Source organism: Microchirus variegatus (genome assembly GCF_963457635.1).
Source record: "Microchirus variegatus genome assembly, chromosome: 14".
In the NCBI taxonomy this organism is placed as follows: Eukaryota; Metazoa; Chordata; class Actinopteri; order Pleuronectiformes; family Soleidae; genus Microchirus; species Microchirus variegatus.
In genome coordinates, this window is record NC_139815.1 from 403,433 (window position 1) to 431,287 (window position 27,855).

Consider the following 27,855-nt stretch of genomic DNA (forward strand, 5'->3'; position numbering starts at 1 on the left):
GTGTGGATTTGTTTTATGTCAAGAAAGACAGACGCAACGGTAACATTGTGCTGCTCAAATGAGACAAAGTTTCAGAATTGAATTCTACTGATCATAAAAAACCCCAGTCGGTCAGCAGCTGCCCTGCCCATGACTGTGCTGCTGCTGTATACGCACAAAGGCTCCCTCAGTCAGGTCTGACAGAAGGTACTGAATTTGTTCAACTGAGACGAGAGTCAGAATACACACATGCATCACACTTCTCAGGATTATTAGATCCACGTTGTTGCACAGTGACATTTGTAATCATCTCAACAGATTGAGGAAGATGTGAATTCCTGCAGCAGGCAAACGCTAATCACATCAAACCATAAACTGTGAGCCAGAGTCCTTCCAGAGGTTGGTCTCTCCAGAGTTAGAGGTCGTCCTCTTACACTGGCGGCAGCGCTTGTACTGCACAAGCTGATCTACCAGGAGATGACCAGCAGACCTGAGCACAGGGAGACAGATATATAATGTACTGTTGTCAGAGAATAATGATAAAGGTGAACTGTCTCAGGTTTAACAGCAATTGTGTGCAATTAGTGTTGTGTCGGTCATGAGTGATTCGTTCTAAAGTACGAATCATTTGAGTGAACGAACTGACTGGGATCACTTCATGAACTGATTCGTTCCTTTCTTTCGTTCAGTTGAGCTCGGGAGCGATCGTGGTGGCCGGGAGTGGAACTGCCGCGTTCTGTGAATCACTCGTGAAGTCGTTCGCCGACGCCGTCACTCACTCACTCGTGAATCTTTGGCAAACGACGCCAGCCAACGTGCACCGAGCGGGAAGGGAGTGACTAGTAATCATTTTTATATCTCTATTAACAAAGAAAATACTTCATTTGTATCGCACTCGCTTCGCTGCTTTCGACGCCATCTTTCTCATGTGAAAACACGCAATGCATTCTGGGTAGCCCTTGCTCCCAAGGGTGGTCTTGGAAAATCTCAATATTGAGGGCGATACAGCCCTTAAACTTGACCCTCAACTTAATTTTTCTGAGAATCAGGACAGAACTTGCACTAGAGGGAGTTTTTGAGATTGAGGATTAAGCAAGGAATTGGAATTCACCCAAAAGCTCATTTTAATTTTGCTCTGGCTCGGCATACGAAGGTGATTTGCAAAATCATATTAGCAACAGTAGCACTGTCAGTGTTTGTGTGTTTACATGTGGCATCTGTTTTATTTATATATGGTAAAGTAGCAACTGTAGAACCCGGGCTTTATGCTAGGCTATGTTAAATCCTGGGACAAATATTATGGAACCCCAGAACACTTGTTGCTGTGAGTGTTTGATTAGCATCCGCTAGGCTAACTCAGCCATCTCGATGACGACCGAAAAAACCCCCCCAAAAAAACGATATTCAGCCAAATGTGAAGATATAAACGACACACACACCTCAGGAAGCTTCTCTCCTCTTCCTCACGTTGATGTTTTATCTTGACGCTGCGTCTCCACTCGTCCTCTAATGTCTTATTGACGTCTCGTCTCCTCTCAGAGTGATTCATACGCTCCAGTATTAGTCTGTAGAAAATACATATTTAAATGACACTTCTCTCAAAATGATTTGTACTTGGGCTGCTGGCTTTTTCCCTCCATATCCCTGTGTGTGTGATTGTGTGTTTCCTCGTCTGCCTTAACTCACTCGGTTTTGTTGTATTTCAGCATTTGTCTTTCTTTCTCCAGCTGTGCCTGGCGGCTGTGCAGTTCTTCCCCTTTCCTCCGTGTGGCAGCACTGAAATTTGCATGGAAGAGCTGCGAGATAATAAATGACATTGTAAGAGCTCACTGTAGAAGACAAGTTAGTCAAAGACAAAGGAGAACTTACAGTATAACGTTGAGATACTCTTGATTATCATCACTGAACCTTCACAAGATTTCAGAATATATAGAATGTTGTACTTTTTTAGTTCACATTAATCCGAGCTATATTGTGTGTTAGCTTTATGTGGGTGGAGCTACATGCAGCCTCCACCAATCAAGGCCATCGCCATACGTAAATATACAGTATATGAAAGTCTTATTCTAAGGCTACAAAAATTAAACTATTTTTTATTTAAAAGCAGGGTAACACTTTAGATTAGGGAACACATATTCACCATTAACTAGGTGCTTACTAACATGCATATAAGTAGTATACTAGCACTTTATTAGTGAATATTAAGCACATATTAACACCTCGTTTATGAAAAGTCTTAATTCATGTCGTGATAGAGGTAGAATGAGGTTTTGTAGAATAAGATGTTACTTATAGTAAGCGCCTAGTGTATACATGTGTTCCCTAATCTAAAGTTACCAAACACATTAATGGATAATATGGTCAGTTGCTGCCAATTAATCACCTTAAATGTGACACACAGACTCTTTAAAAGGTCTTGATTTATGGCAGCAATAATAATCAAAGTGAGGTTCTACCTTCTGTGCCAGCTCTCGGCTCTCTGTGTTGCTGACTGCAGTCTGACAGCGTGGGAACTCAGAGTGGTTAGTCTGCCTCTCTGGACGCTCTGTGTACTTCCTTTCCTTCACCTATAAGACACAACACGCGTATCTGTGATTTTAAAGGAATACTTCACTGATTTGCATTTGGCGTTAGGTAGATTTTTTATGAAAAATTGTGCTTCCCAACCTCTGTTTCCCCTGAGATAGTAGACACTGTTTACATTCTGAATTAGCGGAATTAGCGTTGCGGTTTCAAGGCTTGGACCAAGTGCCACGTAACAAAAAAAAGAATGAAGATATTTCTCAACTCCGGGGAAACTGTGCTTAGGAAGCACACTTTTTCAAAAATGCTACCCCTATTCTAGTAATACAAAGCTAAATGCAACATCAGTGAAGTGTGGTCGGCTAGCTGAGTGATGAATTATTTGGTTATCAGTTGTTTGTTATAGTGACTTTTTGGTTGCCTGACTGATGGACTGGTTAGTCAGTTGCTTGGTTGGTTGGTTAGTGTTATCCTCTGAGATACAGTTAGAAAATGACATATATGTACAATGTGCATACAAATGAATGGACATATACTTGCACAAAAAAGAATAACAATTTCAAAAAATACTGAGAAAAATATTTGTTCCTTGTCTGAGTGTCCAGTGACACTTAGTCAGTTGGTTAGCATACATGTTAGCAAAGATGGCGGACACTGTTTGCATTCTGAATTAGCGGAATTAGCGTTGCGGTTTCAAGGGTCGGACCAAGTGACCAAGAATGAAGATATTTCTCAACTGGAGGAGACCTTGGCATGAAACAGCCGTCCTCTGCCAAGATGAGGTTTGGTGACACATACTCTCTGTGTGTCAACACAAGTTCAGACTGAAGACAGATGAATGTTTGTGGTGGTTTTGCGTTGATAATCCAGACAAAATAAGAAATGAAGTGAATTCTGAACATCGGACACAAACATCATTTTAGTACTCCAAAGGAGGAGTGAGTTAAAATGCTACTGATTTACAGTAGTAATGATGTTAACTGTTAGGATATAGTTTCCATGGCTTTCCTATAAAATCAATACATAGAGTATATACGTCTCTCTTGCCAAAACCAGGCCTGTATATTCCGTGGGTTTAGCCAGAGCTGATGTAGCCAAACACCCTCACAATTAGTGATTAGTGATGAGAAAATGCACTTCATTCTCAGTCCACACCCCAGGATTATAACTTCTGCCAAGGCAGTTTTGTGTTTGGCCGTGTATGTGCGCAGCATAACTCAAAAAAAAAGAGGAAAGGATAGAGTTTAATGACATTTTTTTTCTGGGAAGATTTTGGTGGTGATGTGGGAAACTGAGCTGCGCTGGAGGAGTTGTGTTCTCTCTGAGGTCTTTCTCTTGTTTTTCCTTTCTGAATCAAAGCCTTTAAATCCAACTATAATGACTTTTGGCCACAATCACTTGTGACAGTTTGCCAGATTTCAGACAGCTACAGTGCCTTCATGAAGGAGTCCACGTCTTGGACGGACTAATCAGAAGTGACAGATCTGGATTGTCTTTAAATAAAGAAAGAAAAAATATCAATGACTTTGTTTTGAGAAATACTGAGAGAAAAATGATCAGATATTCTTAATATTACAGGGGAGAGTTTTGATGTAAATCAATATCAAGGCTAGTCCTTGTGCTGGTTACATTTCCTTCTTTAAATTCATTTGTTTTAATAAAAAGTTTACAACTCATGAGCTGTAACGCGACTGCTAACACCATGACAGATTCATGACAGACAGTAAACGTTGGCTTTGCATGTTTCTGTCTGCACTCCTGTCCTTGACAGGCAGGATGGGCGTTTGCCTCCCTAACACCTTCCTTTGAACTATGACATTCCTTATCCTGAACAGCGCATTTGGAAATCGCTGATTTAATTTCAGTGTCGAGATTCTGCAGGAATCAGCACTATATCACAAAGAGAAATACAGAGAGAGAGAGAAAATCCTACTGAAAAGTCCATGAATCACCAAAGTCAATAATTGCATTAAAATGACCACACATTCATCATAACCAACATTAATAAAACATTTGGTAACTTTTGTAACCTTTTGTAATATTGTTTGTTAGACCAACAAATGCAGTTGGTTTTGAAACTGGAATTATTCATTACGCTATATTTCATTGCGTGGTAGATAAGTTAGTCGGTTGGTTGTTTTAGTGACTTGTTGGCTGGTGGATCGATTGGTTGGTTGTTGGTTGGATGTTTGACTAACTAGTTGGTTGATTGGCTGGTTGAACTGGTCGGTTGTCGGTTGTTTTAGTGACTTGCAGTGTTGGGCAAGTTAAACTCTTAAAAAAGTAACTAGTTACAGTACTAGTTACTTCTCCAGAAAGTAACTAAAGTTAGTTACTGAGTTACAAATTCTAAAAGTAACTAGTTACTTTGGAAAGTAACTATTACTACTTTCAAGTATTTTTTAAATACTCATGTTTGTCAAATAATTGGACCCTATCTCCACCTCTCTTTGACGGAACTTGTGTGCATGTTGAAATATTTATGATAAATCTGAACACCAGAGCCGTTTCTTCCTATATGTGGACTATGCGGCTGCATAGGGCCCCACAGCCACCAGGGGGCCCCCAAACTGCAAGTTCAGTCTCATATTTTATTATATTTTTGAGAATTAAAAGTACCCGTCTTTAGTTGCATTTATTGGATGCATTCATTATGCATATATTTGCAAACCATGTAAGTGTTTGTGGGGTAATCAGAAAAAGTTTGAAAAAATAGGGGCCCCCCAAATAGTATCTTGCATAGGGCCCCCATACAGCTAGAAACGGCCCTGCTAAATACCATAATGAAATGGACACTCAATACAATACAAGCAGAATCCACAGTGCACAAATCTAAACTATTTTAACGTTGCTGTGGGAAAGTGAGACTAGCATCCAATACAATGTGATGGATTATTGTAGATATTATAATTACTATGCTTTTGAACTTTTGAACTTATTTATTGCACCTCAACAGGCCACAACTAAGCAAAATTAAATTATGCTTGTTGAGCGATGTACCAAAAATAAATAATAAATAGATTTACTGTACGTATGCTTTTACGTAATGTAAGTTGCTCTTCGCATTAGCATCTTCTACGGCACATTATCTCTTACACCTGTCTGTCTCGCTCTTGCGCTTCCTGCTCGAGCGCCACGTGGAAGCGTTAGCCTGCAGAAATCTACAGATTAGCCGCATCGTTATATAAGCCGCAGGGCTCGCCATTCCTGTTTCTACTGCGCAACTTTGCTCCGCACATCGCGAGTAAGCAGACTTGGCGCCTGCCCAACTTCACCTCTGATTGGCTAACCATTGAATTTTATTCAAGCTCAGCCAATCGTCATCACTTTTGCGATTGTCTGGTGCTCCCACCCTCACCAAGGACATTTCTCTGTCGCTCAGCTCAGAGGTCTGATGTTAACAACTGCCTTCAATACAGTAACGAGACACATCTTTTGGCAGTAACGGTAACGGTGTTATAATAATGTAACGAGTAATCCATTAGATTACTCGTTACTGAAAAAAGTAACAGCGTTACTAACGCCATTATTCCCATCACTGGTGACTTGTTAGTTGGATGTTTGATTGAGTTGATTGGCTGAATAATGAATTGGTTGGTTGTTGGTTGGTTGTTTTAGTGAGTAGTTGGTTTGTTAGTGTAAATTAAATATATGTTCATACAATGTGTATACAAATGTAGGGGCATATATTTATACATAAAAGAAAAACAATTTCCTTGCCTGAGTGTCCAGTGCACTCTTGTAATGTTTAGTTCTCTCATATTTCTGCTGGAGCTGCTGCGCCTTCTTCACAGCGATCCTAAAACACACATATTTACAGTTTATAGCCAATACGGCACAATGTGTACAGCAGATGATTATTTTAAATTGCCTGTTCCACTGCGTATGTCATTGTTGGAGACTCACTCCTGGACCAGCTGGACCTGGTCTAGATGCTCCCGCAGAAGACGGCTCTGCTGGTCCAGAGCTTCATGCTTCTGTCGACTCTCCATCTGACCCTGGAGATCTTTCATGTAACGTTGCTGTTGGATCCTCTTGGCAGGAGTGAGAGGCCGAGCCGGGAAGATAAATGTAGTCTAAGCAGCACAGAGAAGACGCAGAGATTGTACATTGTCATTGTACAGTGTGATTTGGAATGATTGCATAAGACTGCTGATATCAAAGTCAGTTGGCGTCATTCGCGTTAATTAGCATTAAAACTGTCCATCATTTTTTAGGTAATGCTCTAGCCAAACCTCACTGTCACCCCAAATATAATGGAATGTCAGGGGCCGGAATGGATCCTGGCAAGAATTTGTGCAAAGGATCCTATTGTTATCCTTCAGATTATAATTATATTCGTGGATTTAAGTTTTGAGGGGGTTAAGGTACATAAAAACTCCTGAAACTTGGCATGAAGGTAAGGTTATCAGCATAGGTCCCAAACCAGTGCATTGCTCAAGGGCTCTATAGCGCCCCCTAAGGTGAAAACTTAGGCAAAAAAAGTTTCACCGAATTTCCCGAAACTTGGTGGGAAGATGTTGTAGACCAAGACAATCAAAAAAGTCAACCGTAACCATGGCCTCAATGCAACAGTAAGTCAGCCATTTTACATAAATGAGCAAACCGAGCACGTTTGTCGTACCGACATAAAAAACATGCCAATTTGTACGAGAAACATCAAAGATGAGATGTTGTTGAAAGGTTTGGTGGACTCTGGCCACAGAAACCCTCGTTGTTATTATTATATATCCCCAGCTTTCCAGTCATTTTTGAGGAGGTTAACAACGCTGTATAAAAACTCTTCAGGTCTGGTTATATATCGACATGAAGAAATCAGCAATGAAAGTGTGATTCATGGCAGATGTTAATACATTAAGCTACGTTGCGCTGCAGGCTCCACTCACAGGGAAAAGACAAGTCTTCTCTTTCTTCTCTGACATCTGTAGGTTGAACATGGCGACCTGTTTGGCATGTTCACGTTGTTCACTCCGCCTCGCCTGCCAAAGAAAACACAAAAATATTATCATCGGTTATTGAAAAGGAGCACGACATAGGCTACAGTACTTTAAATAACTTATAGGCTCAGTGTGTAACATTTGGGAGGATTTATTGTTAGAAATTGAATACACTAACCTTAAGTATGATGTGTAGATTTGTGTCATCAAATAATTTGGTTTCTGTAACCTTTAATTATGTACTTTATGCAAGCGCCTTGCTTTATGGAGTCCCTATATCTCAAAATCTCTCTGAGTTAACAGCAGTTACTTTACCTCAGTGTTCATGTACTTAATGTCACACAAACCTGTTCTTCCACCGCACGTTGCTTGTCTCTCTGTTGTTCTCTGAACAGTAAAAGTTTATCCTGAGCTTTCTCCTCAGCCTGTCGCTGCCCCCTCAGGTACACTGGAACATTTCTCTGGGCTCGCTGCATACACAGGTAGCACAGCTCCTGTAGGGGGCGAGGAGACAGTGGAATTGGTAAAGGTCTCCTGTTTATCTGGGATTAAAACATAAGCATTGGCACTGTCCTTCATTTGGAGCTGTGTTTATCAAAATCCTTTAAAGCGGACCTTGACCGGAAGTTCTAATTATCGCTGTTTTTTAGTGTGTATCTGCATCATTACCTTGTTTATGGAGCCCTGAAGGTTCTAAACAAACAGTTCAGTCACTGCTGAGAACGCTGTGTTTTATTGTAATCTCAGGCTCAGTGAGATCTCTGAAAAAACCCGGTCCAGTTACGTAAGCACCGGTTCTCCAGAACAGCAGATCCTCCTGCTCCGGGCACTAGTCCGGGCACATCCGGTTGCGTACATTGAACCACAGAAGAAGAATAACGTCCGTTGTGGAGGTGTTTCACGAGCGACAGTGTCTTCTGACTCTGGGTCTGACTCTGGGTCAAAGGTCGTCAAAGGGACTGAGGCGGGGAGTCGTGAAGAAGCTATTTTTAAACACTGTTAAAACAATGTTTTGATAATGAGGAGCAGTGCATCCACCGTTCCAGAGGGGGGAGCTGTGCTTCTGAGAGCGGGTGTGCTGAATATGTCACTTCCGGGTACTGGCCAATCACAAGACAGTTGGGAAGCCTCTACACTGGCTGACCAATCACAACACACTCTGTCGTCTGGGTGTGAGATTTATGTCTGAAATAGCGCGACTGATGAGAGCGTCAGAAAAGAGAGATTGCTATCGGCTCGTTTACAGCAACTAGGAGGTTTTTGAGCATAAAAACAAGTTAATATATGTAAGTAGACCTCCATAACTAACATGTGCAACAGGACCACTCTATGTGACCTTTAATGCTTAACGACATACAGTACTGCTCCTCACCTGTCCAGCTCGTTTGTGGTCAGAGCAGGTGACGTCCACCCATGGCTTCTCCTGCTTTGGAGTGACCTCTGGTGATGAGATGAAGGTCGTGTGTCTGGAAGAACAGAAACGCAGTTTTGATGTTAAATTGGTAAATTACACTGTACAGTTTGGATTGTTTTGTAATGGCGGTCAGGGTTTTGCTGGTGTTTGTGTGTGAGCAGCATAATTCAAAGGTAAAGTATGGATTTTGATCCATCTTCTTTTGGTAATGTAGGTCATGTGCCCAAGGAAATATGATTAGATGTGGGCAGTGCGCCAGATATGGAAGCTAAGCAGCCTTTGCACAGCCTTTTTCTAGTTGTTATTGCAGCGTTTATTATTCCAGAGGTGGAAAACTGGCGGCCACGTAAATGAGAAATGTGTACACGACACATCAAATGTGAAAAAGTTGTCACGGCCATGGCAACCCTCTGCATTTTGGGGCCAAATATCGACCATTCGCGTCAAAACAGGAAGTGCCCTATGACTTTGGCATACATTGAGTTCCGCAGAATTTCACGAAACTTGGCGAGAAGATGTTCTAGCCCAAGATAAACAAAAAAGTCAACCGTAACCATGGCCTCAACTCATCAGGAAGGCCTTTTTGAGTTACACCCTACAAATGAGCTCGACGTGTCGAAGTCGAAAAGTTTTTATTATCGACGTAATTTTAAACAAATGTCTCTGTTTTTGATATTAGTAGATTCATTTTGCATCATAATTGTGTTTTTATTGTGAAGTATACGTGTGATGTCATGATGCAATATTGTGTTTTAATTTTAAAGGCGCCATATGTAAGAATGTGGCCAAAAACGGTTACTACATTCAAATTCAAAATACCGAGGTCTTTTAGGTTTTGTTTTCTGACGTAACTGGCAACCCGTGGTTGCTCGGCAGCTGAAACTCTACTGACTGCAATGATTGGTAGACGGCGGTAGGTGGCGCCACATGCCAAAACATGATTTCAAAATATAAACATGATTTGCAGTCTGCAAAATATTTTTTTTAATGCAAATATTTTGTCTGTACTGTTGTTGTTGGTGAGTTCAGTTTGTTATATGAACATTATTCCAGAGTCTCTGTGACATATTAGGAGGATTTTATGACCAGTTGATTTAGATTTATTACATAATGCACCTTTAAGCTTGTGCTACGTAACAGTTGTTGTTTTTTCCCCACACTTTTGTTCTCTAGTCCGGCCCCCTCTTGACCAGACTACACGCTCATTGGCCCTCAGGTCATTTGAGTTTGACACCTCTGATATATACAGATATCAGGGGTCAGGGGGCTCCGACGGTTTCAGAGTACATTATAACAGATGGCTAATGTGACACAGAATATCAGCTTACACCAGCTGGTGAAAAGGATCTTAAAGGACCATGTAGAAGATGACAACTGACATCTTTGCTCCTCTGATCACATTCTGTCCCATTGTCAGTTAAGACCATGTCTATATGAGGAAGTAGGGACATTTTGACGTTAATGCTGACCTTTCTCAGGACCAGTAGTCCTCAGAGTGCTCGCAGTGTCCGAAGACGAAACTGTGTGTGTGTGTGTGTGTGTGTGTGTGTGTGTGTGTGTGTGTGTGTGTGTGTGTGTGTGTGTGTGTGTGTGTGTGTGTGTGTGTGTGTGTGTGTGTGTGTGTGTGTGTGTGTGTGTGTGTGTGTGTGTGTGTGTGTGTGTGTGTGTGTGTGTGTGTGTGCTGAGGTGATGACATATGAGGAATCTGTCCCACAGGTGGTTTTGCATCATTGATGGAGCTGGACTCTGCCTTGGGGCGGTAACAATATGAGACCACCACTGAGTGCAAACTGACCCTCTCCGGAGTGTGTGTATGTATGCATTTATATATTTGTGAGGTCCAAAAAAACATACAAACCTACCTTTGTGCGGACAATTTGTCTGGGCCCCACAACTTTAAAGGGCTTTTTCAGGGTTAAGATACGGTTTTAGCATTAGGTGTGTGTAGTGTGTGTGTAGTGTGTCATACTTGTCTTTTTCTTCTGTGGGGAGTTTTGGAGGCAGTTCTTCCAAAGAATATGTGGCTTTTATTGCAGCAGGTTGCAGTTGCAATGGCTGATGGGATTGAGCTTCTCTCTGTGGAGGAACGTCTGTCGAGACACAAGACGACACTGAGTAGATTCACACAGTTCCTTAACACTACAGGAAATAACATATATGCACAACATCATCAGACATGTACGATAGCATTTAACTGTATCTGAAATTATTACCCTTTGACTTCAAACCTTCAAAGATTGTAAAATGTATTTGTTCAAAAAAACAAAAACAAAAGGACCTTTAACAGGTTCATTTCTGAGCTACACTGAAGCTCCTGCTCAGCCGTACATTTAGTGCAAATGTCTCTTTCACCTCCTGCATTCCTGAGGTCTGAAGCTGGAGAACAGCCTCCGTCTCCATCAGCAGCATCTTTGTCCTGGAGCTGAGAGCAGCAGACAGTTGGCAGGCTGACATCTTGTTGGGCAGTTTGAGGTCTCTGAATCCTGGACTGTCCAGCGGACAGTAGAGACACACTGCTGCCAGGTCTCTGGAGTGGAAAAACATGACATAACAAATACAATTAAAGCTGCAGGCAGCGGTGTGCGGGCCACAGGCAGGGTTAGCCCTGGACTCTGTGTTCTGGCTGGGTCACTTATCTAGCATGTGAAGTTTTGATCAGATTAGTCAATGTTCTTCAAAGTTAAAGGGAACTTCCTATTTCAGTTGATCTACTTCCTGTGTGCAGACAATATCTTGTAGACGTGTTCAGGGCAGGCCCTTGGTCTCACAAATCAACTTTGGAACCGACCAGTCAATGTGACAGGTAACAGACTGAAGACACACATGAACATAAATAATACATAATAGTTAGTTTTATAAACACACAATTCACTTTCAGTTACTTTTCGGTTTGTTTTTGTGTTATTTTTTAACTGTCTTTCACACGGCTGCAAGTGGACATGCCTCCTGCTCCTGCACTGCTCCACAAACTCCCTCCCTCCCTCCTCCATATCTGCATCACCCTGCTCTCATCTCATCTGACATTTAAATCAGGCATTAAGGCAGAGTTAGTCTCAGAAGAGGCGATTTAGGGTGAATTCCAATTCCTTGCTTAACCCTCAATCTCAAAAACTCCCTCTAGTGCAAGTTCTGTCCTGATTCTCAGAAAAATTAAGTTGAGGGTCAAGTTTAAGGGCTGTATCGCCCTCAATATTGAGATTTTCCGACACCACCCTTGGGAGCAAGGGCTACCCAGAATGCATTGCGTGTTTTGACATAACAAAGGTGGCGCCAAATGCAGCGAAATGAGTACGCTACAAATGAAGTATTTTCTTTGTTAATAGAGATATAAAAATGATCTTAGTTTAGGTCCATATTATGGATTACTGACGTCATTGTTGCCTAACATTTATTTTTATTTGACCATCTTTTGTCAATAGTCGGCCGGTGTGGTTTACTTTTCAATAAGTCGTGGTGTGTGGTAACTGTCAGCTGAATATTTGTATGAGTATCATCTTATAACTAACTGACAACCTAATAACTTGACTGACAAACGGATCAGAATAAATAATCCTGACGTAAATGTCTTCTTCTTCTTCTTCTTTTTTGGAGTTGACAGACTGGACGCAGCTTTGGCGTTATTCTGCCCCCTACAGTCTGAAGACGTATCTGCATTTAAGGGGTGTCCCATTTCTAAGTGACAAAATAACCCTCAACACTTGGTTTTGAGGCCAGTTAAGATTAAGGGTTGAGCTTGAGGGTTAAGATAGGAATTGGAATTGGCCCTAAGTAAACCTTTAAGTTGTTGAAGGGGGAATTGCAATAGTCTTTGAATGTTCTCCAGTTTTGCTCATGTGTTTGACATTGGTGTTGTACCCGAGCTTCCAGGATGACGCCCAGCTTCGATGGCACTTACATTGTTAAAGGCTAAAATCAGCCTTCCGCTTCCATCCATGGCATTGATGAATCCTTTGTTGAACTTCATGTGGACCTTTTGACAGAGCATCAAACTTGGTTAAACTGTTAAAGAGAACACGTGCAGCTGTCACAGGTCGTGTGCATCGCGCAGGCCTGAGTCACCTTGTTGTTTGTGAAGAACAGAACTCCGATTCCCCTGAAGGTGACGGACACGTTCTTCTCAGAGGCCAACGCTCTGACCAGCAACACAAGTGTCTCTCTGATGCAGCCCTCCACCACCTCCCTGCTGAAAGGAGTCTCCTGGGACACAGCGGTGAAGTTTAGCTGCACCACGGGTAGATGTGTTGCTGCAGCACACACACACACACACACACACATCCTCATTGTTGTTTTGTTAATGTGTCAAAGAGAACAACATAAAACACAACTCTTGATGATATTTCTTTATAACTGCAGCTAATCGCTTGTATCGATGTACTAATTGGAATTGATTGTTGCTATAAATGAGCAATAGAGAAAAATGTGTTGGTGGTTGGATCATAGCATGAAGCTAAAGGTTAATTCTGTCCATTCCTCTTTCCCCCAGTGTTAGTTCTAATGTGATTGACTTTACAAGATTGTGTTTCCATCTTATTGCCCCATACCAGTGTTGTAATGTAACCAAGTTTCAAGTTTTTTATTTGCCATTTATGCTTAAACAAACAGTCCAGGCACATTGGAAATATTTTGCGGCTTCTACGAGTCAGTTTTTTTTTTCTTTTCTTTTCGTTTTTCCAAAAAGGAACACACTTTAGTAGAAATAGATCTCATTTATTCAAATGACTCCTTTGAATTTGTTCAAAGGAGTCATGAAGAGAATGAAGAGATACAGTATATGAGCTGTATGGACAAACCCTCCTATAAACACATATACACACATGTTGGTGTTAGTTACAGTCGCTGATCTCTTTCTCGCATTTATGTGAATCCCAGAAGAACCACAACCTCTAGATCAGGGGTCACCAACGTGGTGCCCACGGGCACCTGGTAGCCCGCGGGCAGCCAATACGGTGCCCGCAGGCTCACTTCACTTCACCTCACTTGCATGTATCCGTATGATCTGTCAGTAAAATATCTTTGATATTGTTTATAAAAACTGGTAATCGTTAGGAGTAAGCACTGGAATGAATGTGTATGCAGTTGAATGCATAATATTAATCATTGAAATGGTAAACAAACAAAAAAATATTATATGGTAGCCCTCCATATTATTTTTTACCCTTAAGGTAGCTCTTTGTCTCAAAAAGGTTGGTGACCCCTGCTCTAGATGAAGTCATGTACCATATTTGCAGTTACACGTGTTAACCACTGGACAGCTCATGACATTGTTTTGTACTTTTTAAAAGGGTCAGGGTTTTCAAAATGGAGGTCATATATAAGACCACGAGTTTTGGAGAAGATAATGTGGAACTATTTATTAGCCGTGCACTACATTTTTGGGAGTTGCAACTCAGTTGCCTGGTAACTTCAACACTTGCACTTGGCTACAAAACAGCCACAGCACATTTCTCTTGGTGGTAAACTTTAAATCCACATTTCCCATAACTGTCAAAACTATTCATTCAAGTCCAGGTTAAAGCTGTTGAGAGGGATTAATGAGCCTTTAGCAACAACTTTAGCTATTTTCCAGAACACAAAATAATAAACATTACCACATGCCAGTGGCCTGGTCTGCTTCAAACCCAGAGACTGAACCAGTTTCCCCGCCACGAGGAAGATGGGACGCTGGATCATCATGAACCTGTTTCCTAAGTCCAGCTGCTGCTGAGAGAAGGTGAAAGTCCCCAGTCCTGCCACATGGACCCCCTGTTACAAGAGACAGATAGACAAGTAGGTAGGAAAGTAGGAAGCAAGGAAGGAAGCTAGGTAAACTTACCTTCTGTGAGGTCAACTGGCGTTCAATATAGGCAGAGACATCAGCCCAAATAGAATCAATATCTGAAAGGCACATGAAATGTTACACTGCGTTATATGGACACCGTCATTCCTCGTCGTTAAAAAACACAAACACTAACCATTGTCAGAGAGCTGAGAGAGAGTTGGCTGAGTGTGAGTGTGTGCGTCTGACACCAGCTGCAGAATATCACTCATCTGTGTTCAAAAAGTGCTCAAAACTCCTCAGTCTTGAAAGGATCGGGCTTCACAAGTTGTTTCTGCAAATCCCGTCCTCTCCCTGCAACTGGTCACAGATCAGCACCAGCTCCACGGTCGCCATAGCGATGAACCCCTGCAGGGAACGCGTTGAGCCGCTGTTTTCCAACATAGTGATGTGTCCTAAATCCTCTGTCACTGTTGATGACAACAAAAGAGGTTTCAACAGCTCAGGTTTCATCTTGTACTTGTCATCGTGGTAGTGGAGGTTTTCTAAGAGTCAGGAAAACACTGACACGTGTTTTTATTTTTTTTAAGCTGAGACTATACTTATGTTACTTTATTTTTTACTTTTTTTATTTATTGATACTTGAAGTTGAAACCATTGATTCATTTATGATAAGAAAGAAGGTCCACATCCAAACCTTGAATCAAGACTCTGATCAACACATGAAACTAGGTCAATAATTCCCATGTACTGTATATGTTACATAATTACACATACTAAAATTCAGCACAGATTAAAATTTGATACATTCATTATTAGATTAATCTGTCCACTTCACTTTATCTATGAACTTGCATGTGGTTATTACAGCTGGAAAGCATGTCCTATATGAAAGTTTCAGCTTCAAGTGTGTGATTATCAACAAAAATCATTAAATTAAAAATGTACATTGAGTGAAAACACTAAAGTGTAGGCCTGTATGCTGTATACCACTGCAAATATACATGCATACATACATGTGTGTATATATATACACACATGTATGTATATGTGTATATATATATATATATGTTTATGTGTATAGATATAGATATATATATATATCTATATATATATATTACAAAACTGAAAATGAAAAACACATTTAATTATTTCCATTTAATGACCTTTCATTGACCAGCTGCGGTCATTTTTGTGATTTAGTTTTGCATAAGCGGTGAAATACGGTAAACTGCAAAAATTTAAAAAAACAAGTGTGAAATTCACCGCAGAGTTCACAGCACGTCTGAAGAGTGATAACAATGCAGTTTCAGTTTCTTCGTAACCCTTATAAAAGGTGCTTTACTCAGAACATCATCCAACACATGCACCGTGTTTTTATCAGAATGGCAATGAAAATGCTTCTGTCCGTGCAACTCCTCCTGCTTACATTACAGCCAGGTAAGATCGTTTTCCAGGTGATAAATATTAAAATTCAAAGTGTACTTTTCTTTCTTTTCACGTTTATTTTGAGTTTTAACTTCTACTGAAGGATTTAACTAAAGATAAATAGTATTGAACTGTTTTTACATGTCATAACGATAATAATAATAATAATAATGATGTTTTTTGACATTTCCTTCTCTCAAATCATACCAGTTTTGATTGATTGTTTGCTATTTTTCAGGTGTGTTTTCCCTAAAATCCAAAGAGATCAGTGTAAAGGCAGGAGAGATGGTGGCTCTGCATTGTCCTCATTACAGGAAGTTCAAAGGTGGTTCCACCGTGACCTGGACGAGTCACACAGCACAGAGGACGTATGTGACCGACGCTCTGTCGCGGGCTGAGCTGAGGCAGATGTGTGTGCTGGTTCACAGAGGAAGCCTCGTCATTCTCAGTGCGTCTGCAAATCATCGGGGAAATTACTCCTGCTCCGTGGGGTAAGGTCCCAATGTTCTGAATAAACAGTGGCTCATATGATTCATCAAAAGGACCTGATATTGAAAATTGTATTGTGCGTTTGGTAAATTAATTAATAATATTAATAAAAAATAAATTATAATAAAAAAGCACATTTCATTCATGCTATGTAAAACACCTCCAGTATAGTCAAAACTACTCAAAGTGACGTATGTTTTTAAAAAAAGCCTCTGAAGTGTGTTATACTGTGCTGTTGAAACCTGAAAAACCCAGTGATACCAATAGCAGTAAAGAGAAAATGATTCTGGAAGCCTTTTTTTATGCTATTATTCATTAATGTTATTTTAATGACACCACAGCAGTGACAACAGGCTGTTCTGGTTCAGCGTGTCAGTGAACTCAGCACAGTCCAGGTCCGTGTTCTCTCAGACCTGTCACTCACATGAGTTCTGCAGACTGAGATGCCCTGACGTCAACGCCCCAGCTGTGAAAAGCCCAGTTATGACCAGCAACGGCATCACATGGCACAAGGTAATTGTACTTCAATATTGTTCTGTGACCATATACCGTTTGTTTGTTGCTGTTCTTTCTTATTTATTTGGTTTGTCTTTTTCTTTACCATGTTCTTTCCATTGTGAAAGGTCAACTTAACCCTTAGTTCTCACGCGGCATGGATCTGTGCCGCAGGTAGTTTGCAGTGGGAATAACACTGCAAATAACTACTTATATGGACATCCTGCGGGTGTGTGTGTGTTCATAAATCACATACTCAGGCTTTAAAAAAAAAAAAATTCATCATCCTCTTATATGCGCCTGGGCCAAAGTTATGATTCATTATTAGCACATTTTTAACAGTGATATAAAGTAGCGATAAGTTTGCAGAAGTCACAAAATAAACACATGTTTTTCTTTGCTTTTTGTTCTTAAAAACAAGCCAAGTGAACAAAGTTTCATAAATTTAATCCAATTTTAAACATTTTAAGTACTTTTTGCTCAGGTGTGTTTATATAGTTGGTGAAAATTATACTTTTTTTTTATCACTTTGTTCTGGAAAAAAAGGTTATAAGACACTTTATATTTCACATTCTGAGAGCCTGTATATACACTACTGTTTAAATGTTTTGTGTTTTCCATTAAAAGTCACACTTTTATTCATCAAAAGGGTTTCAAAATGAATAGAAAATATAGTCAAGACATTGACAAGATTAGAAATAATGATTTTTATTCAAAATAATAATTTTGCTCTTTGGTCAAAGAACCAGCAAAACTGTTTTCAGCTGTGCTAACATCATTGCACAAGAGTTTTCAAGGGTTTTCTAATATCCAATAGCCTTCTAACGTGATTAGCAAACACAATGTACCATTAGAACAGTGGAAATGTGCCTCTATACACCTATGTACATATTCCATTAAAAACCAGACGTTTGCAGCTAGAATAGTCGTTTACCACATTAACAATGTATAGAGTGTATTTATGATTCATTTAATGTTATATTCATTGAAAAAAGTGCTTTTCCTTCAAAAATAAGGACATTTCTAAGTGAGCCCTAACTTCCGTCTTACAGGAGGGCGAGTTGTTACAGAACCATGGTTACTTACCGAGTGTTGAAGAGAAGGACCATGGTGTTTACACCTGTACGAGATCTTACCTCCATCGTGGCCAAATGTATAACATGACCTTCACAGTGGCTCTGGACGTCCAAGCAAAGAGTGAGGAGGAAAAACATCCTCATGATTTTTGTTCACTTTCAGTTCAGATTTGTGTGAAGAGCGTTATCCCCTCTCTGTCCACAGGAGTGGAGAAAATGGCAGAGATCAGTTCACCGCGCAATCATGACGTCGTCTTTGTCAAGCTAGGTGAGATTCACACACACACACACACACACATGCGGTACATCTATTGCTTTTAAATCTGATACAAACTCTTTTTCTTCCAGGATCACCAGCGGAGATTGATTGTAAAGCTGTGATCTACTCAGACTTTGACAGCGTTTTCTGGATGAGTGGGAAATCGTTTGTGCAAAGAAACCCAGAGTTGTCATTGTTCTGCAACTACAAACGGTGAGCAACACAAACACAGTCACATCACAGATATCACAGATATTATCCCTTATACGTGACGTCTTCTTCATTCCAGGGAAAATCAAGGAGAAGAAATAAACATGACGGCGTCTCTCGTCTTTAAAAATGTGTCTGAGGACGATCTGAGAAGAAATTACACCTGTAAACTGGAATCTGTCTCCCAGCCTTCAAGCTATGTCATCGTGACACTCGCCAAAAAAAGTTTGTAAGACAGTCCCCGACAGTCCATACACATATATATACATAAACTGTATATGTATATATAGTACTAGTATATATAGTACTAGTATAGTATAGTCTTCTTTGTATTTTGAATAACCACATAAGCCATTGTTTTTTCACATATTACTTTTTATTGTAGTCATTTGTGTGCGATGTAAGAATTTGCAGGGCACCATTCTGTTTGTTTTGGGAAAGTTTGTTACCCAAAGTTTTGATATGAGGACCAACTATTAAAGGAATATTTCACCAATTTGCATCTAAAGCTTTGTATTACAAGAATAAGATTTTTTAATTGTGCTCCCAACCTCAGATTCCCCTGAGATGGGAAATATATTTTATATTCTTTAAAAGTAAAATAAAAGTTTGGGATAATTTTGCAAATATTTGTTTGAGGACCCAAAAAGAATCTGCCGTGTGCCATTTGTGGGTCCCGACCCAGTCTTTGGGAATCACTGATCTATCAATGTGTCTGTCTGAACCCGCGTCATAAAGTGTTTTTAAAAAAAATAAAAAGGTGTAGTTACTATTATGTTATGTAAAAGGGTGCCAACAATCACCCTCTAACAGCATAATGATATAATAATACAAAATATTGTTTAAATGTTCTATTTCAACTTTAGACCCTGTAGCTCATGGTTCACTGAGACTTTAACCAACTCAACTGCAGTCTATAATTCAGCACAACGTCATTTTTAATAAAACTCTGTGAAACTTAATTGTAAATTAAAGTAAAACACACTGCTGCTGCATGTTTGAGCATATATGTGATGTTTTTCTGCCCTCTCCTGGCATAAAATCAAAGTGCAGCTGCAGAGACGAAGCACAGAGTAGAATACTTGACGTTTCTTCCTTTTACGTGTGATTTAAAACTGAGAATTCAGTGTTTTCAACTCTCTGTCAACCTGTCGTTCATACACTTGGTCAAAAGAAAGTTTAACATTGTGCAAACTTCCATCCTCAGTTGGTTCATTTGAGCATCCCATGGCAAATACGAAGGGAATAAGGCTTGTGACTGGAGGGTTGCCAGTTCAAATTCTAGTAACGGTCAAGGTAGATGACCTCCATTCCTTCCCAGGCACAGATAACCGCTGCCCACTGGTGTTCACGCACTAAAAAAATAATGTTGTATAATGAAATAATATGAAAGTTGACTAACACCCTCTGAATATTTGTCAGATTAGATATTGTAAAGTGGCCACAGAAATGCTGGCTGAAAATTAAAGGCTTTAATGTAGCTATCTGCAGCTGCTTCATGACCGTTGTTGTTGTCTGTCAGGTGTTTGGTGTTGAGCAGTTAAACATTTGACCTGAAACCACTTCCTGCAGTGACCAAAAATCAGCACTTTAAAGAGACGAGTGAACTCCCTCCCTCTTCAATAACAACCATAAAGCTGTCTAATATGCAGCACAACACATCAAAAACACCCCTTAACACGGTAACAGGAAAGGGTCCTGTGAACACTTCCTGTCTCAGCTGCTGCTGTTGAGAGAATAAGCTTCATGCCTGAGTCTTATAAAGACTGAGCTCCATGAACCAGGAAAGACTCAGGAGGTCAGGAGATCTTTGTACTTACAAGATTTGACGTCACCCTTTACCCCCAAAAAGGCCCAGGCTTCCCAAAGGTCCAGGCCTCCCAAAGGTCCAGGCCTCCCAAAGGTCCAGACCTCCCAAAGGCCCAGGCCTCCCAAAGGCCCAGGCCTCCCAAAGGTCCAGGCCTCCCAAAGGTCCAGGCCTTCTAAAGGTCCAGGCCTCCCAAAGGTCCAGGCCTCCCAAAGGTCCAGGCCTCCCAAAGGTCCAGGCCTCCCAAAGGTCCAGGCCTCGCCTCCCAAAGGCCCAGGCCTTCTAAAGGTCCAGGCCTCCCAAAGGCCCAGGCCTCCCAAAGGTCCAGACCTCCCAAAGGTCCAGGCCTCCCAAAGGTCCAGGCCTCCCAAAGGTCCAGGCCTCCCAAAGGTCCAGGCCTCCCAAAGGTCCAGGCCTCCCAAAGGTCCAGGCCTCGCCTCCCAAAGGTCCAGGCCTCGCCTCCCAAAGGTCCAGGCCTTCTAAAGGTCCAGGCCTCCCAAAGGCCCAGGCCTCCCAAAGGTCCAGACCTCCCAAAGGTCCAGGCCTCCCAAAGGTCCAGGCCTCCCAAAGGTCCAGGCCTCCCAAAGGTCCAGGCCTCCCAAAGGTTCAGGCCTCCCAAAGGTCCAGGCCTCCCAAAGGTCCAGGCCTCCCAAAGGTCCAGGCCTCTTTTATGGGAGCATAGGACAGTTTTTACCCATATACAAATAAACTGTGAGAATAGGAACAAAAACCTACAACTGCTGTTTAAAACAGGTTGGGAACCACTATTCATGTTTAACGAATGATGTTTGATGAGCACTGATTACATTAGTGTGGACGGGTGATGAGGACACAGTTTATCATACTTGTTTTGTCATTAACAGCTTTTGTGTACACGTAAACTGGAAGATCCAAGCCACCTCATGCTCAGAGGGGAATTTCCAGTCGTTAACTAATAAAGGTCACAATATGATGTGTGGAACCACAATTGGTATGTGTTGTTGTGGCCCTGGAGAATCTTAGTCAAGTCTTTAAAAATAGTTATTATTATGTTTTTATTAATAGAATGCTAATCCACACTACAGAAATGACTTAAACTCAGGGTAATCACGGCTGTAAACTGTGTGATTGTGCAAAATCCTGCATCACTGAACTTGAAGGGGTTTGACTGTCGCAGCTCAGGAGGAATCACTGGGTTCTGGTCGTCTAGTTTTGACTTTAACTTCTTCAACCATTTTTCCATGAGATGAGGTGAAGTGATTAAATTTAGAGCAGGAAAATCCACTCTGTTACCTCAGCAACAAAGGTCAAAGTTGAATAAATGGCAAATAAAACTATTATCATTAGTAGTAGAAGCAGTATGATATTTACATGACACACAATGTGCAGTTTTCACCAGAGAAAGTATATACAACTGCTGTGGTAAAGGATTAATGCACAGATTCAAACAGTTGAAAGAATGTGACAGTGGAAAAAGAAGAAGAAGAAGCAGAAGCAGCAGAGGTTAGTGGTTTGACAGTTGTTCCACTGAGTTCAACACTGTGTTATTATAGAAGTTTAAAAAAACAGATTTTAACACTCAACAATAATAAGAATGTGTAGGAGTAACAATTTGACTCAGTTAAACAATAATCTTGGTAACGGTCGATTACTGAGTACATTCTGACACTGGTCATGAGGTTAATCTGTAAAAGGATAAAGATGATAATTATTCATGATGATGATCATTATATTTATTGAAACGTGTCTATAATTGTTTATTAATCATGTATAAATAGTTACAACAATGAAAATGAATAACCTATTTACGATAAGGTCCCAGTTGTTTATACATCCGTCGATCTACTAATCTGTCCGTCTGTCTGGAATAAACAGTGACCTTTTAAGGACCAGTCGTCCTCATGGAGACCAAAACCATTTTAGTAGAGCAGATGAGCAGAAAAAGTAATCGACAACTGTAAAGAAGCACCAAAATTAGCCACGTACATTTCAAAATGTCGCCATTTCTAACTATCTTTTCCATCACAATTTCATTTCCTGGGCCGATTTCAGTGATTTTGATGTCAAATGATAGGTGAAAATTCTAATTTATAAATCAGAAATCCTTTTTATATCTTTCTGCCATTTACTCAGAATATTTTCTAAAACAAAATGTTTATTCTCATTACAGATGTGAATGTGAAAATTGTCCATTGATTGTGATGTTCAGGTTATAATTGCTTCTAACATGTTGTTTGTTGTTTGCCATGCTGTACAAATGATATGTACAGTAGTGAGCAAAGGATTCAGCTCCTCATGAGCAAATACATTGACCATTTTTGTACATTTGTAATCAACGTTTTGCCAGAATAATGTTGTGTTTCTGCCTATTTTAGAAAAATATTCTGAGTAAATGGCAGAAAGAGATATAAACGCATTTCTGATTTAGAAATTTTACATGTCATTTGACACCAAAATCCCTGAAATCGGCCCAGGAAATATATAGGGATTTTTTCTTCATCCATGACTTCCTCTCTTTCTTTGCCAGTCTGTGATGTGGCATCACTTCTTCCCTCCCTGTCAGTCTCATAAATGGGTGGGGATTTACATCGTGGCTCTTCCTCGCCTTTTATCATCTGAATGAAACACAGACGTCTGCTCTGAAGATTTGTCGGTGCTGCTTCTCCGCTGCAGACGGTCATGATGCTCAAAGCATTTCCTCTGCTCACTCTGCTTTTCCTTCTCACACTAACACCAGGTAAGAGACTCAAACTTGCTGTCATTTGGTGGTTAGAACATATGATATGCTATAGTTCCAGAATAGAATAGGATAAGATTCCATGTCATATTGTAGTTTATCATGAGTTATCCTCACCAACTGGTCATATGGTTGTATTTGAAACTGGTAAATAAAGTTACCGCTATACAATAAACTATAAAGTACATTTGCCTCTAAACTGTCATGGAGTACAGGCATGAAAAAGAATTTCTCTCAAAAGTCCTGAAAACGGCTTAACAACGTATTGACTGTCACACTGAGAACATGACAGCTGAGGTAGAGGCACAGAGACATTAGGATGTGGTTAAGAGGCCCCACACTGAGGCCCCACACTCAGCTCTATCTCACACCTTTTTTTTTTGCTGAAAACAGTTGTTGTTCATCCAAAGAAGGTGCAAAAAAAGCAGCATCCAATCACTGGCCTATATGAAGCAATCCTTAGTTTATGATCCCCTTATTATTACCTATTACTGCCTAAAGTGGCCAATACATGTATGATTATTTTTTGATTAAATGTCCCAAAGGTCTGCACTGAATTGGAAAAAATAAATAATTTTTTTTTTTACTATATTTGAATAACTTGGAATCATGTAAATCTGAGTGCCTAAAGTGCCTTGCTTTAAGGTCGAATGCTGTATGTTCTATTCAATAGATCTGACTGTCATTTGTTAATCCTGTTAGATTATTGCTGCTGCTTGTCTTGGTCAAGACCCGCTAGCAAAAGCAGGGTTCCCACGGGTCCTTGAAATCCTTGAAAATTCTTGAAAATCCTACTTGTGTGTCTCTCTTTCACAGGTAGATGTTGCCTGAGGCCTAAGGTTTGTGTCAAAGCAGGTGAGATGGTGGCGCTGCAGTGTCCTCATAAAAGTGACTCTAACAGTGATCTCAAAGTGGTCTGGACCAGTTTCACCCCGCAGGAAGTAGACCTGACCAGCATGACTCGAGCTGAGCAGAGGCACAGGGGCCTGTTGGTTCATGGACAGAGCCTCGTTATTCTCAGTGCATCTGCAGAGCATCATGGGAAATACACGTGCTCGCTGGGGTAAAGTTCTATCAGCCCTACAATCATTTCATATCACGCTTAATCTGTTTTATGAATTTAGAGGTTATGAGGTTAAAACTGTGTCGCACAGGCCCACTGATCCGGCATGTGGTGATGGTGGTTCAGTCCAGGTCTGTCAGCCAGGAGGTCAGGGTTTGATCCCCAGGCAGAGCTCTGGGCATGAGGGAGCACACTATACAGTTTAAGTTATAAATTAATAAATCCAATGTTTTTTGGAGATCTGGAGTTGAAGATGGGTCGCTGGCAGGTGGGGGGGGGGGGGAAGTGTTGTGCAGAGGTGGAAAGTAATGAAATACATTTACTCAAGTTACTGTATTGAATACTTTTTTTGTGTATTTTTTTTACAATTTAAAATCAGGATTTTGTATTTTACTTGAGTACGTATTGACTCAAGTATTGTACTAAGTTACTTTATAAATCCTATCCGTTACTGAGTAAAAATAAAAATTCAGCACAATGAAGACCTACAGGGGGAAAATATACACCAGGACCAGACCAATGATGATGTGATTATCACGTAACATCCTGTGTCGCGCCGGGTGTGTGAGCTCTAAAATAGTTTTGGATTTCTGAGCCCTTGTCATATTTCTACTACCCTCACACCCCACGCAAAGTAACTAAGTAACTTTTACTTAAAGTACATTTCAAATGAACTACTTTTTACTTCTACTTGCGTACATTTTCAGATGACTACTTTTACTTCTGCTTGAGTAATATTTCATCAAAGTATTGGTACTTTTACTTGAGTACTTGAGTTTTTGAGTGTTGTGGGTTAATTAAGGGTAAGTGTGATAATGATATAATAAAAATCTGGGAGAAAGACTGTGGAGTTGATGGTGGATTGCAGCAAAGGTTAGGGTGAGGGTATGTGTTTATGCAGAAGAAACGTGAAACATGAGTGCTCCTCTAAAACTATACATCCCACTGTAGTGCTGTAATTTACCAGGATCTTTGAATGCATCTCATAAGCTGCTGCATTTACCTGGAGTTTAAAAGTATTCGAACGGAAAATACCATCAAATATTCATCTTTGCGAGAAATGCCTGTGAGTTGGGACGCGGGTTATGACACAAGAACAGGGGAAGTACGATCGTGGGGTTGTCACATTATCATGAGGATTTATTTCTCTTATAACTATGACAGAAATGCAAGCAGTCGTTTCCTGGTGACAGTGAACACATCACCGTCCAGACTGCGTGAGGGGAGCTATCCTAAGAACTGTACAATACAAGAGTACTGCCCATTAAACTGTCCTGAAGTAAATATACCAGCCATAAACACCCCCAACATGACCAACAATGGCATCATGTGGCACAAGGTAGGTTCTGTTCTTTTGCTTTTTTCACCTTAAATATACATATTTTCCTTAAATATCTCATTCTACGCTGAACTTATTTTTCCATCTTGTAGGAGAGGGAGTCGTTGTCAAACGTCTTCATTAAAGCTGCTGAAGAAAAGGACAAAGGTGTTTACACCTGCACCAGATCTTACCTGTATCATGGTCAGATATATAACATGACCTTCACAGTGACACTTGATGTCCAACCAAAAAGTGCGGGAAAACACCTCATCGATTCATTCTTCATCCGCAAAATCTTCCTTTATTAAGAGTTTTGTATAAAGAGCTTTCTCCCTTTTTTCCCCCGACAGAGAACGATAGAACAGCAGTGATCGTCTCACCGCGCAAAAACCAAGTATTTTATGTGGATTTAGGTGAACTGACGATACACATACAAACCTTTGCTACCTTTTCAAATGAAAACTTTTAATTGAAAAGCTTACGCCAACTCTTTTCTTCCTTCCAGGCTCAAAGGTGGTGATTGATTGTCAAGCTTTGATCAACTCTTTTGAATTTGGTCTCATGTCGTGGATTAGTGGAAACTCCTTAGTGGAAGAAAACGACAGCTTACCGGTTTACTCCAAACTCACAAAGTAAAAATCAATCATCCATCCATTTTCTACCACTTTATCCTCCCCATGAGGGTTGTGCAGGGTTGCTGGTGCCAATCCCAGCTGTCATAGGGCGAAAGGCGGGGTCACACCCTGGACCAGTCCATCTCAGCATGAGAAGAACAACCAAGCACTCACACATTGTATGTTCAATTAGCCTCTGCGTGTTTTTGATCAATGAGATGAAACTGGAGAACCTTGAAAATCCATGCACCAGCAACCTTCTTCCTCATAGATTGAGGCAAACACTTTTGGGGCTTTTCCATTATACTGTCCTAGCATGGCTCGACTCGACTGTCGGCCACTGATTGGTCAGAGAGTGTCGTGAATGGAATAGTCATGAGTGCGACGTCCGACAGAAGATTCAAACCGCACATTGTCAAACTCTAGATTAGTTCAAAAGACTTAAAAATCCGGAAAAACGTGTGTTAAAGGAGACATATTGTGTAAAATCAACATTTTAATCATTTTAATACTTACATTTTCGACCCTGGAGGCCCTATGAGTAGTGAAAAACATGACTCAATGTTTTTGTGGTCAGTCTCAGTGGAAGTTCACAGTGTTCTATTGTTGGCTGCACAGTGCAGCACAGAGTTCTACACAAACTTCCAGCCTTGAAGGATTTACATTTTATATATGGCATTTTATACGGCAATGTGCTAAATGGTGGCTTTTCCAAATGCTAACTGCTGTTAGCTGCAGGAGCCTCAGTGATGCTGACAGTTTCCTGTGTCTCATTTAAAGACACAGACACTCAAAAGCGAGCGTTCTGAACAGGGCTGTTTTGTCAGAGTGATTGAACTGCTGTGGTGCTTCATCCTTAAGGTATTTTGACCAAAGCATGTGACAGACATGTTCATTAGGACACCAGGGAACTAGGTTCACTTAGAGAAATAGGCTATAATATGTCTACTTTAATCTCCAACATTTAGCAAGCCCAGTGTGTTTAGTGACAGCACTGCTGAAAGCCAGCGATCGTGAGCCGAATCACGAGCACGTTCAGCCATATTTCAGTTCAGTTACTAACTTCTTTTTTTTTTTTTAAATTAACTGATTTCTAACGATTCTGTGACGAGTCAGTTAAGAGCAGGAAGGCGAGGAGACGTGGCACTTTTTTTTATTAGCAAACGATGAACAAGTGCAAGAATGTTCCAACAGGAAGTTTAGTGCAGCTCTATGTTGAGGAGGTGGCCTGAAGTCATGGAAAATGAAGTGCCTGATAAAGAATCAAGCCGAGAGTAGAGCCAAGTAGCATCCTCCACATGAGGACGCTGGTGCCAATCCCAGCTGACACAGCTAAAGGCAGGGTACACCCTGGACAGTCCATCGCAGGCCCACACACAGACAGACAAACAAACACTCACACCTATACGGCCAATTTTAAGTGTCCAATTAACCTCTCCATGGTTTTGGACTATAGGAAGAACCTGGAGAAAACTCACTTCCAAAATCCATGCAGAAATGCCCCTTGTTCCAACCAGGTTCCTCTCATAATCTCCATCCCCAGAAACTTCCATCAGAATCTGTCATTTACAAGCAGACAAACCAAGCCAATATTATAGTGATCGTGGTAATAATGTTGTTCTAAATCCTCGTACATGACGTCCTTTCTGTTCTTTCCTAGAACAAACGAAAGTGAAGACAGTAAGACGTTGTCTCTGGTCTTTAAAAAAGTGTCAGAGAACGATTTGACAAAGAACTACACATGCAAACTGGCGACGGTCTCCCAAATA

At 40.7% G+C, this 27,855-nt stretch overlaps 1 protein-coding gene across 1 annotated transcript; it reads right to left on the reverse strand.

Annotated features, from left to right (window-relative positions):
- Positions 1-342: 342 nt before the first annotated feature.
- Positions 343-14,880, reverse strand: LOC310936836 (coiled-coil domain-containing protein 81-like; the record flags this gene model as incomplete). Its single annotated transcript, XM_083900992.1, has 16 exons — positions 343-469; positions 1,419-1,544; positions 1,666-1,775; positions 2,436-2,546; positions 6,223-6,301; positions 6,409-6,578; positions 7,389-7,481; positions 7,787-7,933; positions 8,812-8,905; positions 10,823-10,943; positions 11,206-11,380; positions 12,749-12,823; positions 12,913-13,097; positions 14,442-14,595; positions 14,666-14,727; positions 14,805-14,880. 16 exons carry the CDS (start codon positions 14,878-14,880, stop codon positions 343-345), a joined length of 1,905 nt encoding a protein of 634 aa, XP_083757118.1.
- Between the last annotated feature and the right edge of the window lie 12,975 nt (positions 14,881-27,855).